Source organism: Ornithorhynchus anatinus, chromosome X2 (assembly GCF_004115215.2).
Source record: "Ornithorhynchus anatinus isolate Pmale09 chromosome X2, mOrnAna1.pri.v4, whole genome shotgun sequence".
In the NCBI taxonomy this organism is placed as follows: Eukaryota; Metazoa; Chordata; class Mammalia; order Monotremata; family Ornithorhynchidae; genus Ornithorhynchus; species Ornithorhynchus anatinus.
In genome coordinates, this window is record NC_041750.1 from 10,064,850 (window position 1) to 10,084,762 (window position 19,913).

The following is a 19,913-nucleotide window of genomic DNA, read 5'->3' on the forward strand; positions in this document are numbered from 1 at the left end:
CCAGGAGCCCGGCACAGCACTGGGAGACTGTCGGAACAGTGTGGCGGCAAAATTAACCAATCTCCTCAACAGCTGGGATTGGACTGCAGGACCCACCTGCAGTTCTTGGAGCAGTTCCACCGGGGACACTTACAGCCCACACTCACTAGCAAAGCACAAGACAAGATCCCGAATGGTGAAATTCTAAGACTTGTCAGTCTCTTGGCATTGAAGCTCTGCTCCCTTGAACACAGCTATGCTAGGTGGGATATGTGAGGAAAATAAATAACTGCAGGTGGCCCCAACAGCTGTGTATGGAGGGTTGAAACTGGGAAATCAAAGGCCGGGAGGGCAGAGGAAATGTTTTTAGGGACACGATCAAACAAAGCTTCGGGCAATGCTGGGTCTCAGCTGAAAACAGAGTCAATGATTAAGGCTAGATCAGCATCCCGCACTGTCACCAAGAAGGGAATGACTCTCTTTGAGCAAAGACAGCCATTATAAAGCGCTGCAAACCTTAGGTGTGAAAATAATAATAATAATGATGTATTTAAGCGCTTACTATGTGCCAAGCACTGTTCTAAGCACTGGCAGAGATACAAGGTAGTCGGGTTGTCCCATGTGGGGCTCACAGCCTCGATCCCCATTTTACAGATGAGGTAACTGAGGCACAGAAAAGTTAAGTGGCTTGCCCAAGGTCACACAGCAGACAAGTGGCGGAGCCGGGATTAGAGCCCACGTCCTCTGACTCCCAAGACGGTGCTCTTTCCACTTAGCCACGCTGCTTCTCAAAACAGAGAGAAGCCAGAACTGTGGGTCCCGCACTAGCCTTTCCAGCCTCCCATGCACTCAGACATGACCTTCACACTATAAGTGCTGTCTTCTTTGAAAACAAGAGGCAGCTATATTTAAATGAATTTGCTCTCTAGCACCATTTGCTTGCTATTGACATTTAAGTAACTTGCAACTCAAAATGGGATTTTGAACTAAAAGCTATAGAGAGAAAGCCTCCAGATATCGAAAATTTACTCTACTGTAATTTACGTTTTGAACATCAGCTCAAAGACCACCTGGGGAAACGAAAAACTGGCAATGAATGAGCCGTATATAATCAGCTTAGAACAGACTGCCCTTGTGCTTTTTTTTTGCCGGAGGGTGGGAGGTGTCTAGAACCCCGTTCTCCCTTTCACTATAACTGGATTGATTTTGCAGATTTTTACCTAAAGGAGGCTCACTTGAATACAAGCACTCAGTTCATATTGTGCAAACACCTAACCCAAATATCCTAGTGTCTAAATATACCCACGGATAGAAAGTTAAGCACACTGGGGAGAGCATCAACTCTTAGACTACCAGGGGACTGTTTTAACGCCTCGCTGTCTACATCATCCAAGCACAGCAGCAATAACTAACACTGCTCTGGTAGGCTGAAAAAAATGTATCCTCCTCACGAAGTGTCTAGCTTACTTGGAGTCGGTCATTTTACTCCCTGAAATCTTATCTTATTGAGCATTTACTGTGTGCAGAGCAGTGTACTAAGTCTTTGGGAGACTATAACAGAGTTGGTGGAAACAATCCCTGCCTCTTGAGGAGCTTACAGTTTAGTTGAGGTGGGGGAGCCGGGGGGAGGAGGAAGACACTTTCATGTCCCCTAACATTTATCTAGATTGTCCTCTTTTAAAATCCCTCCTGCACCAAGAAGTATTCCCCAACTAATTACCAGGGTCCAGAATCTTATCAAGCCCGCAGACTCTTGCATACGTATTTATGCTCATCCTCAGCACTTAGACACACATGCAAAATACACATACTCCATATTTACTTGCATAATTGCCTCGGCTGATAATGGCCCTCCACAAATGTTGGGGAGAAAATAGTACCAAATCATTTTAAGCAGGCTGTGTGGGCTGGGGGAGGAGGGGTAAGAACAGGACGACTGGGGTGGTAAATTCATTAAGAGTGTTGCAGTTTGGAGGAAGAAGACAGAAGGGGTGGGGACGTATCTGCCATCTCGGTTGCATTGGCCTCTCCCAAGTGGTTAGCACAGTGCTCTGCCCATAGCAAGCACTCAATAAATACCACTGACGATGACGAAGGGTGAGAACCCAACAACAAAGCAGGTGGGGGGGAGTTAGGTCACTGAGGGCCTAGAGTACGCACCACTTGAAAGATTACAAGTGCAATAGAGGAGAGCGAGTCATGTGACCTCTTGCCCTATCCTACCGTCTCCCCTGCTTTTCCAAGACTCCCCTATTTCAACAAACCTCTCTGCCCCAAGAGCCTCTCCAGCTATCACTCCATCTCCCTCCTCCCATTCCTATCCAAACTCCCTAGAATGCATCAGATACTCCGGCTGCTTTAGTGTCCTTGCCACCAACTTTCTTCTTGGCTCCACAATCTGGCTTTCCACTCCTTCACTCCACCAAGACAGCTCCCTCCAAGGTCACTAATGAACTCCTTGTAACCAATTTCAAAGGACTAGCAACGGAACTGAAACTGTCGGGTGGGATCCCCACAAAACCTCCTAAACCCCCTGCTCCCCCTATCCACTCACCTCTCCCAGCTGTCTCGCAAGACACCACCTGTCTCCTTTTGAAATCTTCCTCACTCACAAGTTTACTCAAACACTTGCACTCATTCGCCTTTCCTTTCCGACTGCCATCTTTAACCACTCGCTCTCCAATGGCTCTTTGCTCTCCACTTTTAAATACTCCCACCTATTTCCTAGCCTAAAAAAAATTCTTCCTCAACCCCACTGCGCCCGCCAGCTCTCATCCCATCTCCCTTCAACCATTCCTGTTCAAATTCCTTGAACGAGTTGTTCCCTCCCGCTGGCTCCACTTCCTCGCCTCCAACTCCCTCCTTGACCCCCTGCATCACGGTTCCGTCCCCCTCCACTCCACCAAAATTGCTCTCCCAGATCACCAATGACCTCTTCTTGCCAAATCTAATGGACTCTATTTCCATCCTCCTTGACCTCTCAGTAACCTCTGACATTGTAAGACCACCCCTTTCCACTGGAAACACTACCTAACCTTGGTTTCACTGACACTACCTTCTGCTACTTCTCCTATCTCTCTGGCCACTCCTCACTGGTCTCTTTTACTGGCTCCTTCTCTTCCTCCTACCCCCTAACTGTGGCTCATTACTGAGTCTTCCTTTATTCTCCATCTACACCTGCTCCCTGAGGGAGCTCATCTATTACCACAGCTTCAACCACCATCTCTACAAGGACAACTCCCAAATCTGCCTCTCCAGCCCTGATCCCCCTCCTCTTCGGCCATGTCATATTTCCTCCTCCCTTCAGGATATCTCTACTTGGCGATCCTGCCGACACAACAAATTGAAGATGTCCCAAAATGACCTCATCTTTCCTCTCAAACCTTCTCCTTCCCACAGTTTCTCATCCCTGCTGACAACACCACCGTCTTCTCTATCTCACAAGCTCATAAACCTGGCATTACCCTTGACTCACTTCTCTTTTAACCTGCATATTCATCTTTCACCAAATCCTGTCGGTTCTCTCCTTAGTCTCTTCAGGATCAGCCCCTTCCTCTCCATCCAAACTGCTACCATGCCGGTCCAACCTCACGTGATATCCCTCCTCGATGACTGTTTGTTGTTGACCTCCCTGTCACTGGTCTCGCCCCTCTCTGGTCTATACTGCACTCTGCTTCCCCGGTCATTTCCGTAAAACAAGATTCTGCACACATCTCCCCGCTCCTTAAAATCCTTCAATGGTTGCCCACTCACTTGGCATCAAGAAGATACTCCTGACCTTTGGCTTTAAAGCATTCAATCAGTTCTCTCCATCCTACCTATTCCCACTCTTCTCCCCCTACAACCCAGCCAGTACATTCTGCTCTTCTAAACATCGACCTTCTTGCTGTTACTCTATCTTTCGCCATCGACACGTTGCTCATGTCCTCCCTCCTCTCTAGGACTCCCCCCCACTTCACATCTAGTAGACAACTACTCTCCCCCTCTTCAAAACCCTATTAAAACAATCTCTGCCAGGAAGCCTTCCTTGACTCATCTCTCATGCCTACTCTATCCTAATCCGCTTCGACCACTCAGGTGACTTCGACACTGTGGACCAGCCCCCTCTTCTGGAAACACTATGTAATCTTGGCTTCATGGACACCGTTTTCTCTCCCAGCTCTATCTCTCTGGCTGCTCCTTCTCGGTCTCTTTCCCCAGCCCTTCCTCTGCTTTCCAGCCCCTAACTGTGGCAGTCCTTCAAGGCTTCGGTCTGGATCCCCGTTTTATTCTCCATCTACCTCCACTCCCTTAGAGGACTCATTCACTCCTCCCACCGCTTCCCCATATCTCAGTCCCTGCTCCACCTTACCCCTCCATTCACTCTCAGCTGTCTCTCAAGAGAACTCCCACTTACTTTCAAAATCTACCTTCTCTGTCTCTGATCCCATCCTTTAACAGTTTATTGAAACATCTACACTCACCCTTCTTCTTTCCTACCTACCTTGACGACTCACCTGCAATGGCTCCTTCCCTTCTGTTTTCAAGCACGCCCTCCAGTGACCCCATTGTACCCTCCAGCTACATACATAGCCCCATTTCCTTCCGGCCATTCCAGTCCAAAATTCTCAAATAAATTTACTCCCCGTCACTTCCTCTTCTACCCCCTGCACGCCAATGAAACTGTCTTCTCCAGATCTAATGAATTCCACTCCATCTTAAATCTCCTTGACTCCTCCACAGTCTTTGATGCCCTGGTCCACACCTTTCTCCTGAAAACACTATTGAACCATAGTTTCATTGAAACTGTGCCCCCCTGGTTCTTCCATCTCCCTGGCCACTCCTTCTGGGTCTCTTTCACTGGCTCCTCCTCTCCCTCCCATTCCCTAACTGTTGGGGTCCCTCTCAAAGCTCAGTTCTGGGTCTCCCATTCTCCATTTAAACCCACTCATCCACACTCAGGTCTTTAACAACCATTTCTACATGGATGACTCCCAAATCTGTCCTCCTGTCATCTCAAACTCAACATCTCTAAAACAGAACTCCTCATCTTTACTTCCAAACCCTCTTCTCCCCTTGACTTTCCCATCACTGTTGACACCACCACCATCCTATCCTGTCTCACAAGCTCGCTACCTAGGCATTATCCTTGACTCATCTCTCTCCTTCACCCCACACATTCAGTCACCAAATCCTGCTGGCTCTATCTTCACATCTCCAGAATCTTCCCCTTCCTCTCCATCCATACTGCACTTGTCAGTCCTGCATCAGCCTCCTTGCTGACTTCTGTTTCTAGCCTCTCCCCTATCCGGTCCATACTTCATTCTTTTTAAAATGGTATTTAAGCACTTACTACGTGCCAGGCACTATACTAAGTGCTGGGGTTGAAATAAGTTAACCAGGTTGGACTCAATCCATGTCTCACATGGGGCTCACGGTCTTAATAGCCATTTTACAGATGAGAAACTGAGGAACAGAGAAGTGACTTGCCCAAGGTGGCACAGCAGACAAGTGGCAGAGCCAGAATTAAAACCTAGGTCCTCTGATTCCTAGGCCCGTGATTTATCCACTAGGCCGTACTGCTTCTCTGCCTGTATCATTTTTCTGAAAAAGGAAAAATTCTGTCCATCTTTCCCCTCTCCTCAAAAATCTCCAATGGTTGCCAATCAATCTCTGCATCAGGCAGAAACTCACCACTGGTTTAAAACACTCAATTGGCTCTCTCCCCTCACTCCTATCTCCAACACACTTCACTCTAATACTCACCTTCTCTCTGTGTCCCTCTCATCTCTCTTGCCGCTGACCTCTTCCTCAGGCCCTCCCTCCTGCCTGGAACTCCCTCCCACTTCACATCTGACAGGCTGCAACTCAGCCCATCTTTAGCTTTTCTAAAATCACATCTGCTCTCCTCCCCACCCCAAGACTGTGAGCTTGTTGTGGGCAGGGATTGTCACTGTTTATTGCTGTACTGTTCTTTTCCAAGGGCTTAGTACAATGCTCTGCACACAGTGAGCGCTTAATATGATCAAATGAAAGGTAACCTTCCCTGACTAATCTCTCATACTCCCACTGTATTTTACCTCCCTCCTCCATGCCCTTGGGTCCATACGCACTAAGCATTTAGCTGCTTACCTGCCTCTCCCCTCCAAAAATGCACCTGTGTACATATGTCTCTCCTAATTTGATTTTTATGTCTGTCTCCCTGACTAGACTGTTAGTTCCTTGAGGGCAGGGACCCTGTGCTCTCCTAAGAACTTAGTACAGAGCTCTGCACACCGTAAGCCCTGAATAAATTCCATTAATTGACTGTACTCCATTCAGATCATACTAGATCGTTCTTTGGACCCCTCCCGCCTACTGAGACTCGATCTTGCTGAAACATCATTATACTGGCCTAGCTTGGTTGAGGAGGAGGTAAGAGCCACATGCCCCAGGGGGAGGACAGTGGTGCTGTGGTGGGGGGAAGGGGGGAAGAAGAGGTCAACTCTCAAAAGAGCAGATGGGGTGGGAGTGAGTTAATTCACTGAATGCCTGTTGTATGCACTACTTGGAAACTTGCAATTGATGAAACAAGTCTCAGGTGCCCTCTTGCCTGCCTCTTCCTTCATCCCTCCTCCCACATCTTAACAAAGCCTCCTCTGCACCCCACTCCATCTCCCTTCTCCCACTGCTATCCAAACTCCTAGAGCAGAATGGGTATACCGCCTGCCTTACTTTCCTCTCCACCAACTCTCTTCTCCACTGTGCCCCAGTTTCCTCATCTGTCAAATGGGGATCCAACACCAGTTTTCCCTCCTGTGAGACCCATGTGGGACAGGGATTGGGTCCGACAAGATGGTCATGTACCCACGGCGGTGCTCAGTACAGTGTTTGACGTATAGTTAGCGCTTAATAAATTCCACCTTTCCCATCTGGCTTTCAACTCCACTCCACCAAGACCTCCTTATAGCCAATATACCCCACTTCGATCTTCCTCGGTATCTCCGCTGCCTTTGATGCCGTGGCTGCGCTCTCCTTCCCTCCTCCTTCTCAAAATGCCACCAGGCCTCAGTTTGGCCAAAGCAGTACTACCCTGGCTCTCTTACCTCTGACTGTTCCTTCTGAGTTTCATTCGCTGGCCCCTCCTCTTTTATCTCATCCTCTTTCCATAAGCTACCCTGCTAGTCTCAGTATGGCTTAATTTAAAGAGCACAGGCTCAAGAGCCCTGGATTCTCATCTAATGCCACTTGCCTACTGTGTGATGGCCACTTAACCTCTCTGTGTCCCAATTTACTGTGCTGTAAAAATGGGGAAGCCTGTTCTCTTTCCCCCTCAGACTGTGAGCTTCATGTGGACCAGGGGCTGTGTCCAATCTGCTTATATTGTGTTTATCTCAGTGTATAGTAGTGATTAGCACAGAGTAAGCACCTAGCAAAAAACACCATTATTGGAGGTTCTACTCTGGCACTTGGATCTGCACCCTTTAAGCACTTGATATTCACCCCACTCTCTCTCGGCCCCACAGCATTTATGTATATATCTGCAATTTATTTTAATGTCCGTCTCCCACCTCAAGACTCTCAGCTCCTCGTGGGCAGGAAATGTGTCTACAGACTCTGTTGTATTGACTTACCCTCAGGTGTTTAGTACAGTGCTCTTCACACCGAAAGTGCTTGGTACCACTGACTGATCCTTATTTTACAGTCAATCGATGCCCATTCTCCTCCCTACTTAGACTGTGAGCCCTGTGAAGGATGGGGACTGTGCTGAACCTGATTACCATATATCTACCCCAGCGCTTAGAACAGTGCTTGACATGGTAAGTGCTGTACAAATACCTTGATAATAATAGTAATGATAAGCGCTTAGGAGAGTGCTCTGCACACAGTAAGCGCTCAGTAAATATGACTGAATGAATGAATGGTAACAATTCTCTACCCTTCTACTACCGCCGTCATATAGCTGACTCCCCAATCCAGCACGCTCGCCCTGACCTCTCACATGACCCGCAACTCCACATCTCCTGCCAGCACCTTGAAGGCAACACAAAAAAACCCACCCATCTCTCCCCCAAACCCACTATGACCTCAGCCGACATCATCACCCTCCCCCCCCCACCCCAGAAGCCGGCGACATTTTGTTAGCCTCAACTTTTCTCTATCGTTCAACTCTCACATCCAATCCACTGTCAGATCTCACCAGTTTTTCCTACACATTTCTCGGATTCACCCTTGACTCTCCACCCAAACTGCTATTGCCCTGACGCAAGCTCTGGTCATGCCACGACTCTTTACTGTTTGTAATGTACTTCCCCAAGCGCTTAGTACCATGCTCTCTGCATGGTAAGCACTTAAAACCCTCCACCTGGCTCCCTGGGTGTCTCTGCATCAAACCAAAACTCCTCACGGTCAGCTTCGAAGGCCCTCCACCATCTGGCCCCACTTCGCTTACGCTTTCTTCTTCCGCTATTCCCCAACTCGCTGTCTTCAGTCCTCCCAGGCTAACCTTCTAGCTATAGTTTGCTTTCACTATCCTCTCTCCAGCCCCTTACTTACCCTGTTCCCCAACTTAGAGAGCTCCCTCCACCCCGACATCAGACAGACCAAAGTTCTCTCCACATTCGAATCCCTCTTAAAATCCCCACCCCCGGCTCCAACGGGCTATCTGAACAATTTCCCGGCACCCTGAGTCATATCAAAACCATCAGGTGTACTCTCCTTAAAATCTCCCCTGCTCCTCTCCCTCCTCCTCCTGCCCCTTCTTCAATTCTCCAACCTTTCTCAGCTGTACCTCGAGAAATCTCCTGCCTTCTCTCTAAATCCACCCATTCCCCCTTGTGCTTCCAACCCCATCCCTTTTTGCACCTTATCAAAGCCACTGCCTTCTTCCTTCTCTATCTTCCGACTGTTTGCTCTCCAATGGCTACTTCCCCACTGCTTTCAAATACACTCATGTCTCCCCATCCTAAAAAAAAACCCTCTCGACCCCACAGCTCCCTCCAGTTATCACACCATCGCCCTCCTACCATTCCTCTCCCAACTCCTAGAGTGAGCTGTCTCCACCCGCTGTCTCAAGTTCCTCTCCTCCAATTCTCTCCTTGACCCCCTCCAATCTGGCTTCCGTCCCCTTCAACTTTATAGAAACCACCCTCTTAAAAGTCACCTATGATCTCCTTCTTGCCAAATCCAATGGCCTCTACTCCAGCCTAAATCTCCTGGACCTCTCAGCTGCCTCGACAGTGTCAACCACCACCTTCTCCTGGAAACACCGTCCAACCTCGGCTTCACTGACACCATCCTTTCCTGGTTCTCCTCCTCTCTGGCCACACATTCTCGGTCTCTTCACAGGCTCCTCCTCTGCCTCCCACCCCGCTAACTGTGGGGGTTCCCTCAACGTTCAGTTCTGGGTCCCCTTCTGTTCTCCACCTACACCCGATCCCTTGGAGAACTCATTCGCTCCCATGGCTTCAACTCTGCGGATGATACCCAAATCTACATCTCCAGCCCTGGTCTTTCTCCCTCTCTGCAGTCTCGCGTTTTCTCCTGCCTTCAAGACATCTCTACTTGGACATCCTCCCATCACCTCAAACTTAACAGGTCCAAACATAACTTCTTATCTTTCCACCCAAACCCTATCTTCCCCCTGACTTTCCCATCACCGTAGAGAGCACCACCATCCTTCTTATCTCACAAGCCCGTAACCTTGGCATTACCCTGGACTCACTTCTCTCATTCAGCCCACATATTCGACCTATCACTAAATCCTGAAAACCACAACATTGCTGAAAACCTGCCCTTTCCTCTCCATCCAAACTGCTACCATGTTAATCCAAGCATTTATGCTGTCCTGCCTTGATTACTTTATCAGCCTCCTTGCTGACCTCCCTGCCTCCTGTCACTCCCCTCTCCAATACGTAGTTTGCTCCGCTGCCCGGGTCATTTTTCTACAAAAACGTTTAGGCCACGTTTCCCCGCTTCTCAAGAAACTCCAGGGATTGCCCATCCACCTTCGCATCGCATAGGAACTCCTCACCATTGGCTTTAAAGCACTCAATCGCCCCGTCCCCTAGCACCTCATCCTGCCGCTCTCCTACTACAACCCAGCTCCCACACTTCGCTCCTCTAACGCTAGCCTTCTCACTGTACCTCGATCTCATCTATCTCGCCGCTGACCTCTCACCCACATCCCGCCTCTGGCCTGCAACGCCCTCTCTCTCTCCGTATCAGACAATTACTCTCCTCCCCTTAAAAGCCTTATTGAGGGCGCAATTCTTACAAGAGCCCTTCCCTAAAACCTCTTTTCCTTTTCTTCCACTCCCTTCTGCATCACCCTGACCTGCTCCCTCTATGCATTCCCCCTCCCAGCCCCACAGCACTTATTTCCATATCTGCAATTTATTTTATCCTAATGTGCCTTCCAGCCTCTAGACTGTAAGCTCACTGTGGGCAGGGAATGTCTGTTATATTGTACTTTCTCGAGTGCTCAGTACAGTGCTCTGCACACAGTAAGTGCTCAATAACTGACTCCCTAAACGTGGGAGTCCCTCAAAGTTCACGTATTTATGTCAGCTTTATCTTTGACCTCTCTAGTGAATACTTTTTTATGTTTGTCTTCCCCCGTTAAGAGCATAAGCTCCTTTCAGGCAGGGGACGTGTCACGTTCTTATTCTGTTCTTCCTAAGCGCCCAGTACAGTGCACCGTACCAAGGCATACGATAAATGCTATATCTCCCGCTACCACCTTTTTCTCCTCCTTCCCTTATGGCTAGGTGAGCCACGTAGAGGCCCACCCCTGCTTTCACGTTACAAAAATTAGGCAAAAGGTGAGGCGGTTATGCAAGTCAACACAGTTACTGTCCATTATATTAAAAGAAAGTGAGATTCATCCTAAGAGTGTGACTGAAAAGGTCAATGCAGGTCCTACAGTCCGGGCCACGTTCTGCACATAAAAAGGCCGTCCTTAGTTGTGCTATGTTTGTGGTTTGCAGGGCCTTCTACCTCTCTGTCTCTTTTCTTACGAAGTTTTTGCTCAAAAAGAGCCGCTCCATTCTCGGTAGTAGTTCGCTACGCTGGTCGATCCTTGGCAACTGACAGCCAGGTTCCCGGTGGGAGTATGCGTGCATTCAATCTTATTTATTTTGATTCTTCGGCCCGTAATAGCGATGGCATTTAGTTTAAGATTCTGCTTTCTGCCTCTCCGATATGAATAAATGGCTTGTTTTTATTTTTTTTTGCAATTCAACCCCCTTCACTAGGTAAAACTAGGTGTACTTTATACAGATGCAGTTTACATAGCCTTTCCCCAGGACACATCTTCAGTGAGCAAGACCACTCAAATGGAAATGAACCAGTTTCCACTTTCGCACAAATCGTATCTTTTGACGCTTTTAATACTCTGCAGAATGGTACCATTTAAATAAGAGCAAGGAAAACTTTGTCTTCGTGGCCTAATAAATTGACATCTTCACAGAACAGAAGCAATAAGTGCCCAAGGACCCACAACCAAACCAATTCTGCTAGTTCTACTTGGCCATTGGCAATTTTCCTATCTTTGCTAAGCCAAGGGCTTGTCAAATTCGTCTCGATGAATAACATGCAACAAAAATGCCTCGGCTATTTATATAGGAACAAGACAGGAAAAAACAATTCCTGAATTAAATGCGCCATTTTAACGGCTCCTCCATTATCAGCTGATCGGAGCTGCAAGACTGTAGAGAAAACAATTGCTACACAAGAGACGGAAGCACAACGTTCAGGAGCTGCCAACATGGCACCTCTTGAGAAGGGTATTTCACAGGTATAAAAAGTCCCTGGAGAGGAGCGCATTAGGGGTCAGTGTCTGCTTTCTTATTCTCTCACCTGGTACTGTTTGAGAACACCGTTGACCATAAGTGTGGACTGTTTGTCCACCCTTTCAGTGACGGCATGGGCCACAGCATAATATGACTGCAGACCACGGGCAAGAGCCTGGGAGACGCCATACTCATCATCAACATCTTGTTTAGCGTTTCTAAAAGAGTTGGATGAAAAATGCAGAGTGTGAAGATGCAGAGTCTATATATTTGCATTCCTAACACATGTTCTTTTTCTAGGAGTCTCCTCTGGGTTCCTGCGAAGCAGCCCGTTTGAACTCTTGTGTGGGCCAAAAACCACTGGCCCACCCCACCTCAGTCCACCTAGTCCAAGTCTAAGCGGGACTGGAAGTGGATTCAGGCCTTACTTCCTGGGCTTCGAAGAGTCGCTGCGGGGCACCCCTGGTGCTTTTTGCACATGTGCAGTTCTCCCCATGAGCTGCTGGGACTTGAGAAACCACTGTTCATGTACGATCGGGCACCAATCACCACATTGCCACCAGTTAACCGACACAACTTAAAAGTGCATAAAGAAATGACTGGGGGCCCTAAACTGAAAGGAAATGGCAGCCTTCACTAAGATGTTCGGGATATTCCCATAACCAAATTGCTCGCGGGAGCAGATAGGTCAGAGAAACCGGACCAAATTGCGGGACCCACGGAGAATCTTATAGACTGAACCGATTAGCTAGATGGGGGGAAAAAAAGCCACAGGACCGGGACGGCACCCACTTGGGAGTGCTGAAGGAAGGCCAAGAAGTTACCCAACTTCTAGGGAAGGCGGGTAGAGCACTCTTACCAAAGGCCACTGTATCAGTGGATTGCTAAAGTAATTTCCATTACTAAGAAGAGTTTCCGGAGGTGATCCTGGGAATTACAGGGCAAACTGGAAGAATTTCTAAGTTTACGATCCACAAGCAATTAGAAAAATGGAGTCCGGGGGGGGGGGGGGGGGGGTGGAGGTGGGGGGAGTGACACCCTGGAAATGTAAGGGGAAATCATGCCTCTCTAAAATCTGCTGGACTTTGACAGACAGGGAAGCGTGTGGGAGGAGGGAAATAGCGGGCACACACTAGATTTCCAGAAGGTCTCCGACAAGGTCCCAACTCAATGGCTTTATTTACTTGTTTTTATTTATTTTCATTTATCGGACAGTGAGATTAGAGGGTACGTTTGGCCAGACAGAAAACCGGCTAAAAGATAAGGAACACCGGGTAGCTGATAAACGGTCATTTTTCTGGATGGAGAAGTGTGAATATAATGTCTTCCGGGGAATCCTTGGCTATTTGACTGTTTTATTTTACTACCTTCTTAACTGACCTGCAAGAGAGTGAACAGTGAAATCTAATTTTCAGATGTCACTTAGCTCTTTCGAGTGGTGAAATGCATTGCAGATGGGAATACGCTGTGGAAAGGCCCCAGATTGAGTGAGGAGGCAGAAAAGTGGCAGAGTTCAAATGTGAGCGAGTGCAAAGTAATGCACCTAGGGAAAAATAATCCCAAACTACAACTACGTGATGACGGAGTCCCATCTTGGGAGAAATCGTTGGCTGTTCCCGCAAATCGGTAGATTGTAAACGTCTCGTGGTCAGGGAACGTGTGTTTTGCCTCTGTCGAACTTTCCCAAGCACTCTGCACCCCCAGGTGCCTTCAACAGATCCCACCGAGTAATCAATTGATCATTGATTTACAACGCGGTGGCGGCAGCCGAAAGAGTCAACAAAACGTTGGACATCGCCAGGAAAGACAGAGGAAACAAAATGCCTTTAGAGAACCATGGCTACACCTGGAATTTGGGGTGCAGTGCTGGTTACCACATATTTGGAAGGACATAATGGAGTGAACTGGAGAGAAAGGCAACCAGACGACTGTGGGGGGAGGGGAAATGGTGCGGCTTCCATATGAGTAGAGGCCAAAAAGACTAGAACTTCTCAGTGCTCTGCACACAGTTAAGCGCTCAGTAAACACCGCCGATTAACTGATCTTCATTGTGGTAAGAAGAAAGAATGTGACTGAAGTTTTCGGGATCATGGAGGGTGAGGACAGGGCAAACACAAAACTGCTGTTCACCGAATCCCATAACACCAGGCCTGAAGGAGCACCCACTGAAGCTTGAAAACGGTAGGTTCAAACCAAATCAAAGGACACACATTCCCACCCAGCGAGTGGTAAGCATGTGGAACTCGTTCCCAGAGGAAGTCGTGCAGGCCGAAAAGATCAATACAACCAAGAAGGGTTTGGATAAATGAATGGATGAGTTGTCCACAATAGGTTTTTAGAACAAAAGAGAGGGGCAGATAGGGAGGTGGAAGATGGCACATCCACAGACACTGGGGTGGATGTCAAGGTGGGCAAGCACCACATGGATCTTTTGAGCATTCTTTAGCGTCCTTGATGGAGACAGACTCTTGGGCGGGATGGACTGCTGCTCTGACCTCACAGTCGCGTTCTAAATTCATTTCACAGCAGAGTCTGAGCATAAGGGAAGTCAGAAGTCATCGGCAAAATCTGGCCTAAGACGAGAAACTGATTCCACAGCCGTCATGATTAAAACCAAATTTTCTGATTTTTGTTTGCATGTTAGAGTGGCCCTTTTGACTTTCGGCTGAAGTAATACCTAGCCCTGTGGTGTTTTTGTTCGCCAAATGGTAAGAAACGTAACACCATCGAACCTTCCCTGGCGTTTTCCCAGTTACTGGTCAATGGCAGATGCAGTTCCAGGAAAATGCTGCATTCAGTTGGAACTCAGCCTTATTCACGCCACGTAACTGGAGGTCAGAAATGCTGACCGCCTAAAGTTTTATGTTGTCTTACTCAATGATGTGTCTTGCATCCACTTCAGAGACGTCGTCGCTATCAGGATCTGGGATCTTCTTCTTTTCATCCACCGGAAGAGTAGGCTGAGCAGGCTGTGGCTGTTCTTCTTCCTCTTCCTACCGGGGGGAGGGAAAAGCACCCCAATTTAGTATTCTGAATGTCTGTTCAGGACATAGCTCTTGTGCCAAAACGTTCTGAGTGTTTCTGAATGGTACCACGTTCTCGACAATAGGTCGCTCTTTAAACATGGATTCTCCAATTGACCCACACTGTAAGGCACAAGAGCTGAATTCAATTCTTCACACGTGGTAAAGGAAAGGACCCATTACTTAGAATACATTTCAGAGAGGCATTGCAATGAAAAGAGCAACGGACTCTCCAAAAATCTCTCAAAACCTAAGCGGCACCCCCAAATCGCCAACCTTTTTTTTTTTTTTTAAAGTAGCAAAACGGAATGATTTCTCAAAAATAACTGGGGTTTTCCAGCACTCTAATCAAATACTTAAGAGCAGAGAGCAAATTCTGTGCAAAGAATTTTTATCTTACCTCTTCCTCTTCTTCTGAGCCACTTTCCTCGCTGTCTGATCTTGGAGCTACTTCGTATCTAATTATGGAAAACAGTCATGTATCAGTATGAATTCTACAAATAGTACCGTGATGTCACTGGTTGTGTCTTGGCATTTATGAGTATAAGAAAGCTATCTTCTAGTCACAAAACATCTTGCACTAAGATGTCCAGGCATCAAAGAACATATGTTTATATTTAGTGGTACGCGAACGGACTTACCCTGGATTCATTTCCAGCCAGGCTTCCAGCTGTCCTGCTTTGGGAGCATCTGTACCAGTAAGTATTTTTCCACTTTCGACGTGAATCACTTTAACTGGTAGATCACTCATCTGGCTGGTTTCGTCTAGAGGCTGGAATTTTGAAAAAAAAGTCTTTAAATTGGTCTTATGCCTCCAGGATGAATACATTTAATGGGCGTCGGCTAGTTTCGTAGCACTCCTGGGCCTCATCGGAGGGGCTGTGCTTCGCCCAACCTGCGGGCGTGCAGGCAAACACTGCCTCTGACATCACAATGCGCTTTGTCCAGACAGGCTCCCGCTGTTGAAGCAACGTTTTATAATTACGTTGTCACGGCAACAATGCATCGGTATTTATCGAGCACTGTACTAAGGGTTTGGGAGAGGTACAATACTCTCCCAAAGTTGATTGACATGTTCCCTTCCCACATCTAGAGGGAGTGAGACAGAACCTGTATTCTTCTCTAAAATACCCACAAAAAGGCCAAGAAAAAATACAAAGCTATCGATGAATGGCAAATCTGTGAAAATGGAAGCCTGTTTATCATATAAATATCTGGTAACTATGCTTTACTTGATTTCTTTTAGGAAAGTGTGACATCCCCAACCAGTCCTATTAACCATAATTCTAAATTGGACAGGGTTATGACCATAACTAATTTTGGAAAGCAGAAACTGAACTGAAAAAGATGAAGATTAATAGGGAAAATGGTTCTACAAAATCAGGAAAAAAATTCAACAGGGACGAATATAAGGTAGTGTACAAAAGGACTCCCCCCGCCCCCAAAAAACAAAACAAAAAAACCCCCAAACAATAACAAGAAACAACAACAAACAACCAACACAGAACCAAAAAAACAACAACGCACAAACACAAAATAAAACAAAAAAACCCCAACCACCACAAATCCAGCATTGGGAAAGACTGGCCAAGCACATGAATAACCTGTGGGTTCACAGCTGAACACAAACTAAATGAGATAGCAATGGAGAATTATTATTAAAACCCCAAATCCTCTCCTCCAAATATTCTCAATCATCTTTGAAAACACCGCCTTCCTTCCCATGTCTGAAGCGCACAACCGTGGCACTATCCTTGATATCTCCCTCTCTTTCAACTTGCAATATTTAGTTTGTTGCCAGATCCTGTGATTTTTTTTCCTCCACATTCCTAGGAGTCGCTCCTTCCTCTCCATCTCAAGGGCCATCTTTTTGGTCCAGGCACTTGTCACATCCTGACTTGACAATGGCACCAGACTCTTATCTCCCTGCTTCCAGTCTCTCCCATCCGTACTTCACTCTGCTGCCTGGATCAATTTTCTCACGTGTCGCTACGCACGCCACCCTTGACTATCCTCTCATGGCTCCCTGGTCAATCAATCAAATGTATTTACTGAGCACTTAGAGTGTGTAGAGCACTGTACTAAGCGCTTGGGAGGGCAGAGTTGATAGAGACAATTCCTGACAATCCAGTAGAGAAGACAGACCTCCAAATAAATTACAGATAGGGGAAGCAGCCAAGTATAAGGAGATGTATGAAAGTTCTGTGGGGCTGGGGTTGGGGTGAGTTATCAAAGTGCTTAAGCAGTGCAGACCCAAGTCCTTGAGCAAGCAGAAGGTGAAGAGGGTAGGGAAATGAGGGGTGAAACAGGAAAGGCACCCTTCAAAGAGATATGACTTTAGTAGGGCTTTGAAAATGGGGAGAGTGGTAGTGTTGGATATGGTGCGGAGGGGGGGCTTCCAGTCAGGAGGGAGGATGTGGGTAAGGGGTCAGTGTCAAGAGAGTCGAGATGGAGGTATAGTACACGGATAGGTGTTAGAAGGGCGAAGTGGGAAAGGGGCGAGGAGAGGTAGGAGAGAGAGAGCACAGACTGAGTGCCTTAAAGCCAGTGGTAAAGGGTTTTTGCTTGAAGTGGAGATGGACGGGCAACCCCTGGAGGTTGAGGAGTGGGGAGGACGTGCCCAGACAATTGATGCAATAGCTGAGGCAGGGTATGACAGGTGCTTGGACCCGTCTGGTAGCAGCTGTTTGGATGGAGGGGGAAGGACGGATGCTAGAGACGTTCTGAAGATAAAACTGCCAGGACTTGGTGACGGATTCAATGGCGGGTTGAAGGAGAGATGAGGTGAGGATAATGGCACCGTTATGGGTTTCAAGCGGACATCCGTGACCACTGGCTCTCCCCACCCAACTTATCTTTCTTCTATTTAGCAAGAGCATTTGGGTACATTCCCCTGGGGGGCAATTGTGACCAAGGGCTTGGGATGCTTAGGGTCTGAGAGGTTAAATGATTGTAAGCCAAAGGGACAGGGTGAAAGAAGAGTAGTACAGTGGAAACAAGATTAAGAGATTATCTTCAAAGGCAGCAAAGGCAGGGAGAAGAGAGAGAAGGGAAGGGAGACCCAGCAGTTAAGAGTATCTTTTGACCATAAAAATAGCACTGAAGATAACCTTTGGGAACAGTGCACAGAATCCATCAGGGGAGACCAGGGGAGGAAAAAGAAGAATAAGAGAAGTGGCTTGGCCTAGTGGAAAGAGTACGGGCCTGGGAGTAGAGGACCTGGGTTCTAATCCCAGGTTCATTACTTGGCTGCTGCGTGACCTTGGGCAAGTCATGTAGCTTCTCTGTTGCCACAGTTACTCATCTGTAAAATAGGGATTAAATCCTCCTGCCCCTGATTTAAGATTGAGCCCCATGTTAGACAGGGACTGTGTCCAACCTGATGACCCTGTATCTACCCCAGCGCTTAGAACAGTGTTTGACACAGAGTATGTGCTTGACAAATACCATAAACAAACAATGCCCCACCTCCACCCCCCAGGGAGTCGATTGGCTTGAGATGCGGTGGAGGGATGTAGTAGGGCAACAGTGTGGGTGAGAACTGACTGTTAATGGTCAGAAGGTCCTGCTTGATATGGCAACTACTTTCCATAGGATTCCGGCACATATCTTGTTATCTAACACATAGCGTACTGATTCATATACAGATCTCCTGTCCCTTCGGCCTATCTCCTTTTAGTGTCTACTCTACCACCAGATGGTAAGTTTCGAGAGGGCAGGAATCATGGCTAGTATTTCTACAGTACTGACCCAAATGCTTGAGCACACGGCAGGTGCTCAATAAATACCACTGACTCATTTACCTCAAGAACCTCAGCTCCTTATGGACAGGGACTACGTCTTACCGACTCTGTTACAATGTCCTCTGCCCAAGTGCTTAGTACAGTGCTCTGCACCCAGTAAGGTCAACCAACAACATTGACTGATTTAATTGACTTAAACTCAGGTGTCCACGCAAGAGTATCCAGGGCAAGGGTGGGGAAATAATTGTTCTGCTCTACTCCTCAACACTGGTCAAACCTTTTTAGGGCAACAGGCCCAGCTGTTTTTGCTGCACCAATGCTAACTGATGATTTAAGAGTCTTAATTAGATGAAGGGTTTCATGGGGTGGATGCTAACCAGTTGCTCTCCCTGTCCGCTGACGCCCAAACTAGAGGGATTTAATCAAATTGATGGTATTTACTGAGCACTTATTGTATGCAGGGCATTCTACAAAGCGCTTGGGAGAGCATACTACCACAGATTTGGCAGACACGCTCCCCGCCCACAACGAGTTGTCTATTGTTATAGTATACTCTTTCAAGCGCTTAGTACATTGCTCTGGACATAGTAAGCGCTCAATATATGTGACCAAATGAATGAACCAGCTTAGACTAAGGGAGGAGACAGGCATTAACATAGAACAATTTATAATAATTGATAAGATTATCTAATTCTAATATATAATTTATAGATATGTCTGTAGGTGCTGTGGGGCTGAGGACCAAATACAGATCCAAGTACGTAGTCGACAAAGAAGGAGAGGGAGCTAGGAAGGGGCTTAATCTTAAGAGTTGGACATGGGGCAGAAGGTCTTGTCTATTAATGATGACATTTGTTAAGCACTTACTAGGTGCCAAGCACTATTCTAAGCGCTGAGGGAGATATAAGGTAATCAGATTGTCCCATGTGGGGTTCCCATTCTTAGTCCCCATTTTACAGATGAGGTAACTGAGGGCACAGAAGAGTTAAGTGACTTGCCCAAAGTCACACAGCTGACAAGTGCCGGAGCCGGGATTAGAACCCACGACCTCTGACTCCCAAGCCTGGGCTCTTTCCACTGAGCCACACTGCTTCTAATATTATTCTAATTACAGTAATAATCGTATTAGGCAGGTTGCCAGAGGCAATTTCCATTCACTGTTTTTTTTTGGGAAGGGGAGAGGATGGTGTAAAAAAAAGCTAGTCATTTGTTTCTAGATACTTAATCATTCATAAACCTGGAGGAAGAGGACTGGACCAGATGATCTTTTCCCATTCTATGGTTAACATTTTCTTTTAATACAAATGACTTAAGCGGACTTGATTTCAGGGAGAGAAGAAATGTCTAGGGTGGCGATGGAAAAGTTGGAGAACTTCATTTCAAGTATTTGATAGATACATAAATGCTTTAGCATTAAA

General features: G+C 47.1%; 1 protein-coding gene across 4 annotated transcripts in view; it reads right to left on the minus strand.

Annotated features, from left to right (window-relative positions):
• The window catches only part of SMARCA4 (SWI/SNF related, matrix associated, actin dependent regulator of chromatin, subfamily a, member 4), a 98,708-nt gene that overhangs the window by 43,158 nt on the left and 35,637 nt on the right, over positions 1-19,913 (minus strand). For all 4 annotated transcript variants that reach the window (XM_029052722.2, XM_029052724.2, XM_029052723.2 and 1 more), the window contains 4 exons: positions 15,394-15,524; positions 15,153-15,210; positions 14,604-14,722; positions 11,797-11,947 (listed from right to left, as the gene is read on the minus strand). In XM_029052722.2, the coding sequence (XP_028908555.1) occupies positions 11,797-11,947; positions 14,604-14,722; positions 15,153-15,210; positions 15,394-15,524 (459 nt within the window). The remainder of the gene's footprint in view (positions 1-11,796; positions 11,948-14,603; positions 14,723-15,152; positions 15,211-15,393; positions 15,525-19,913) is intronic.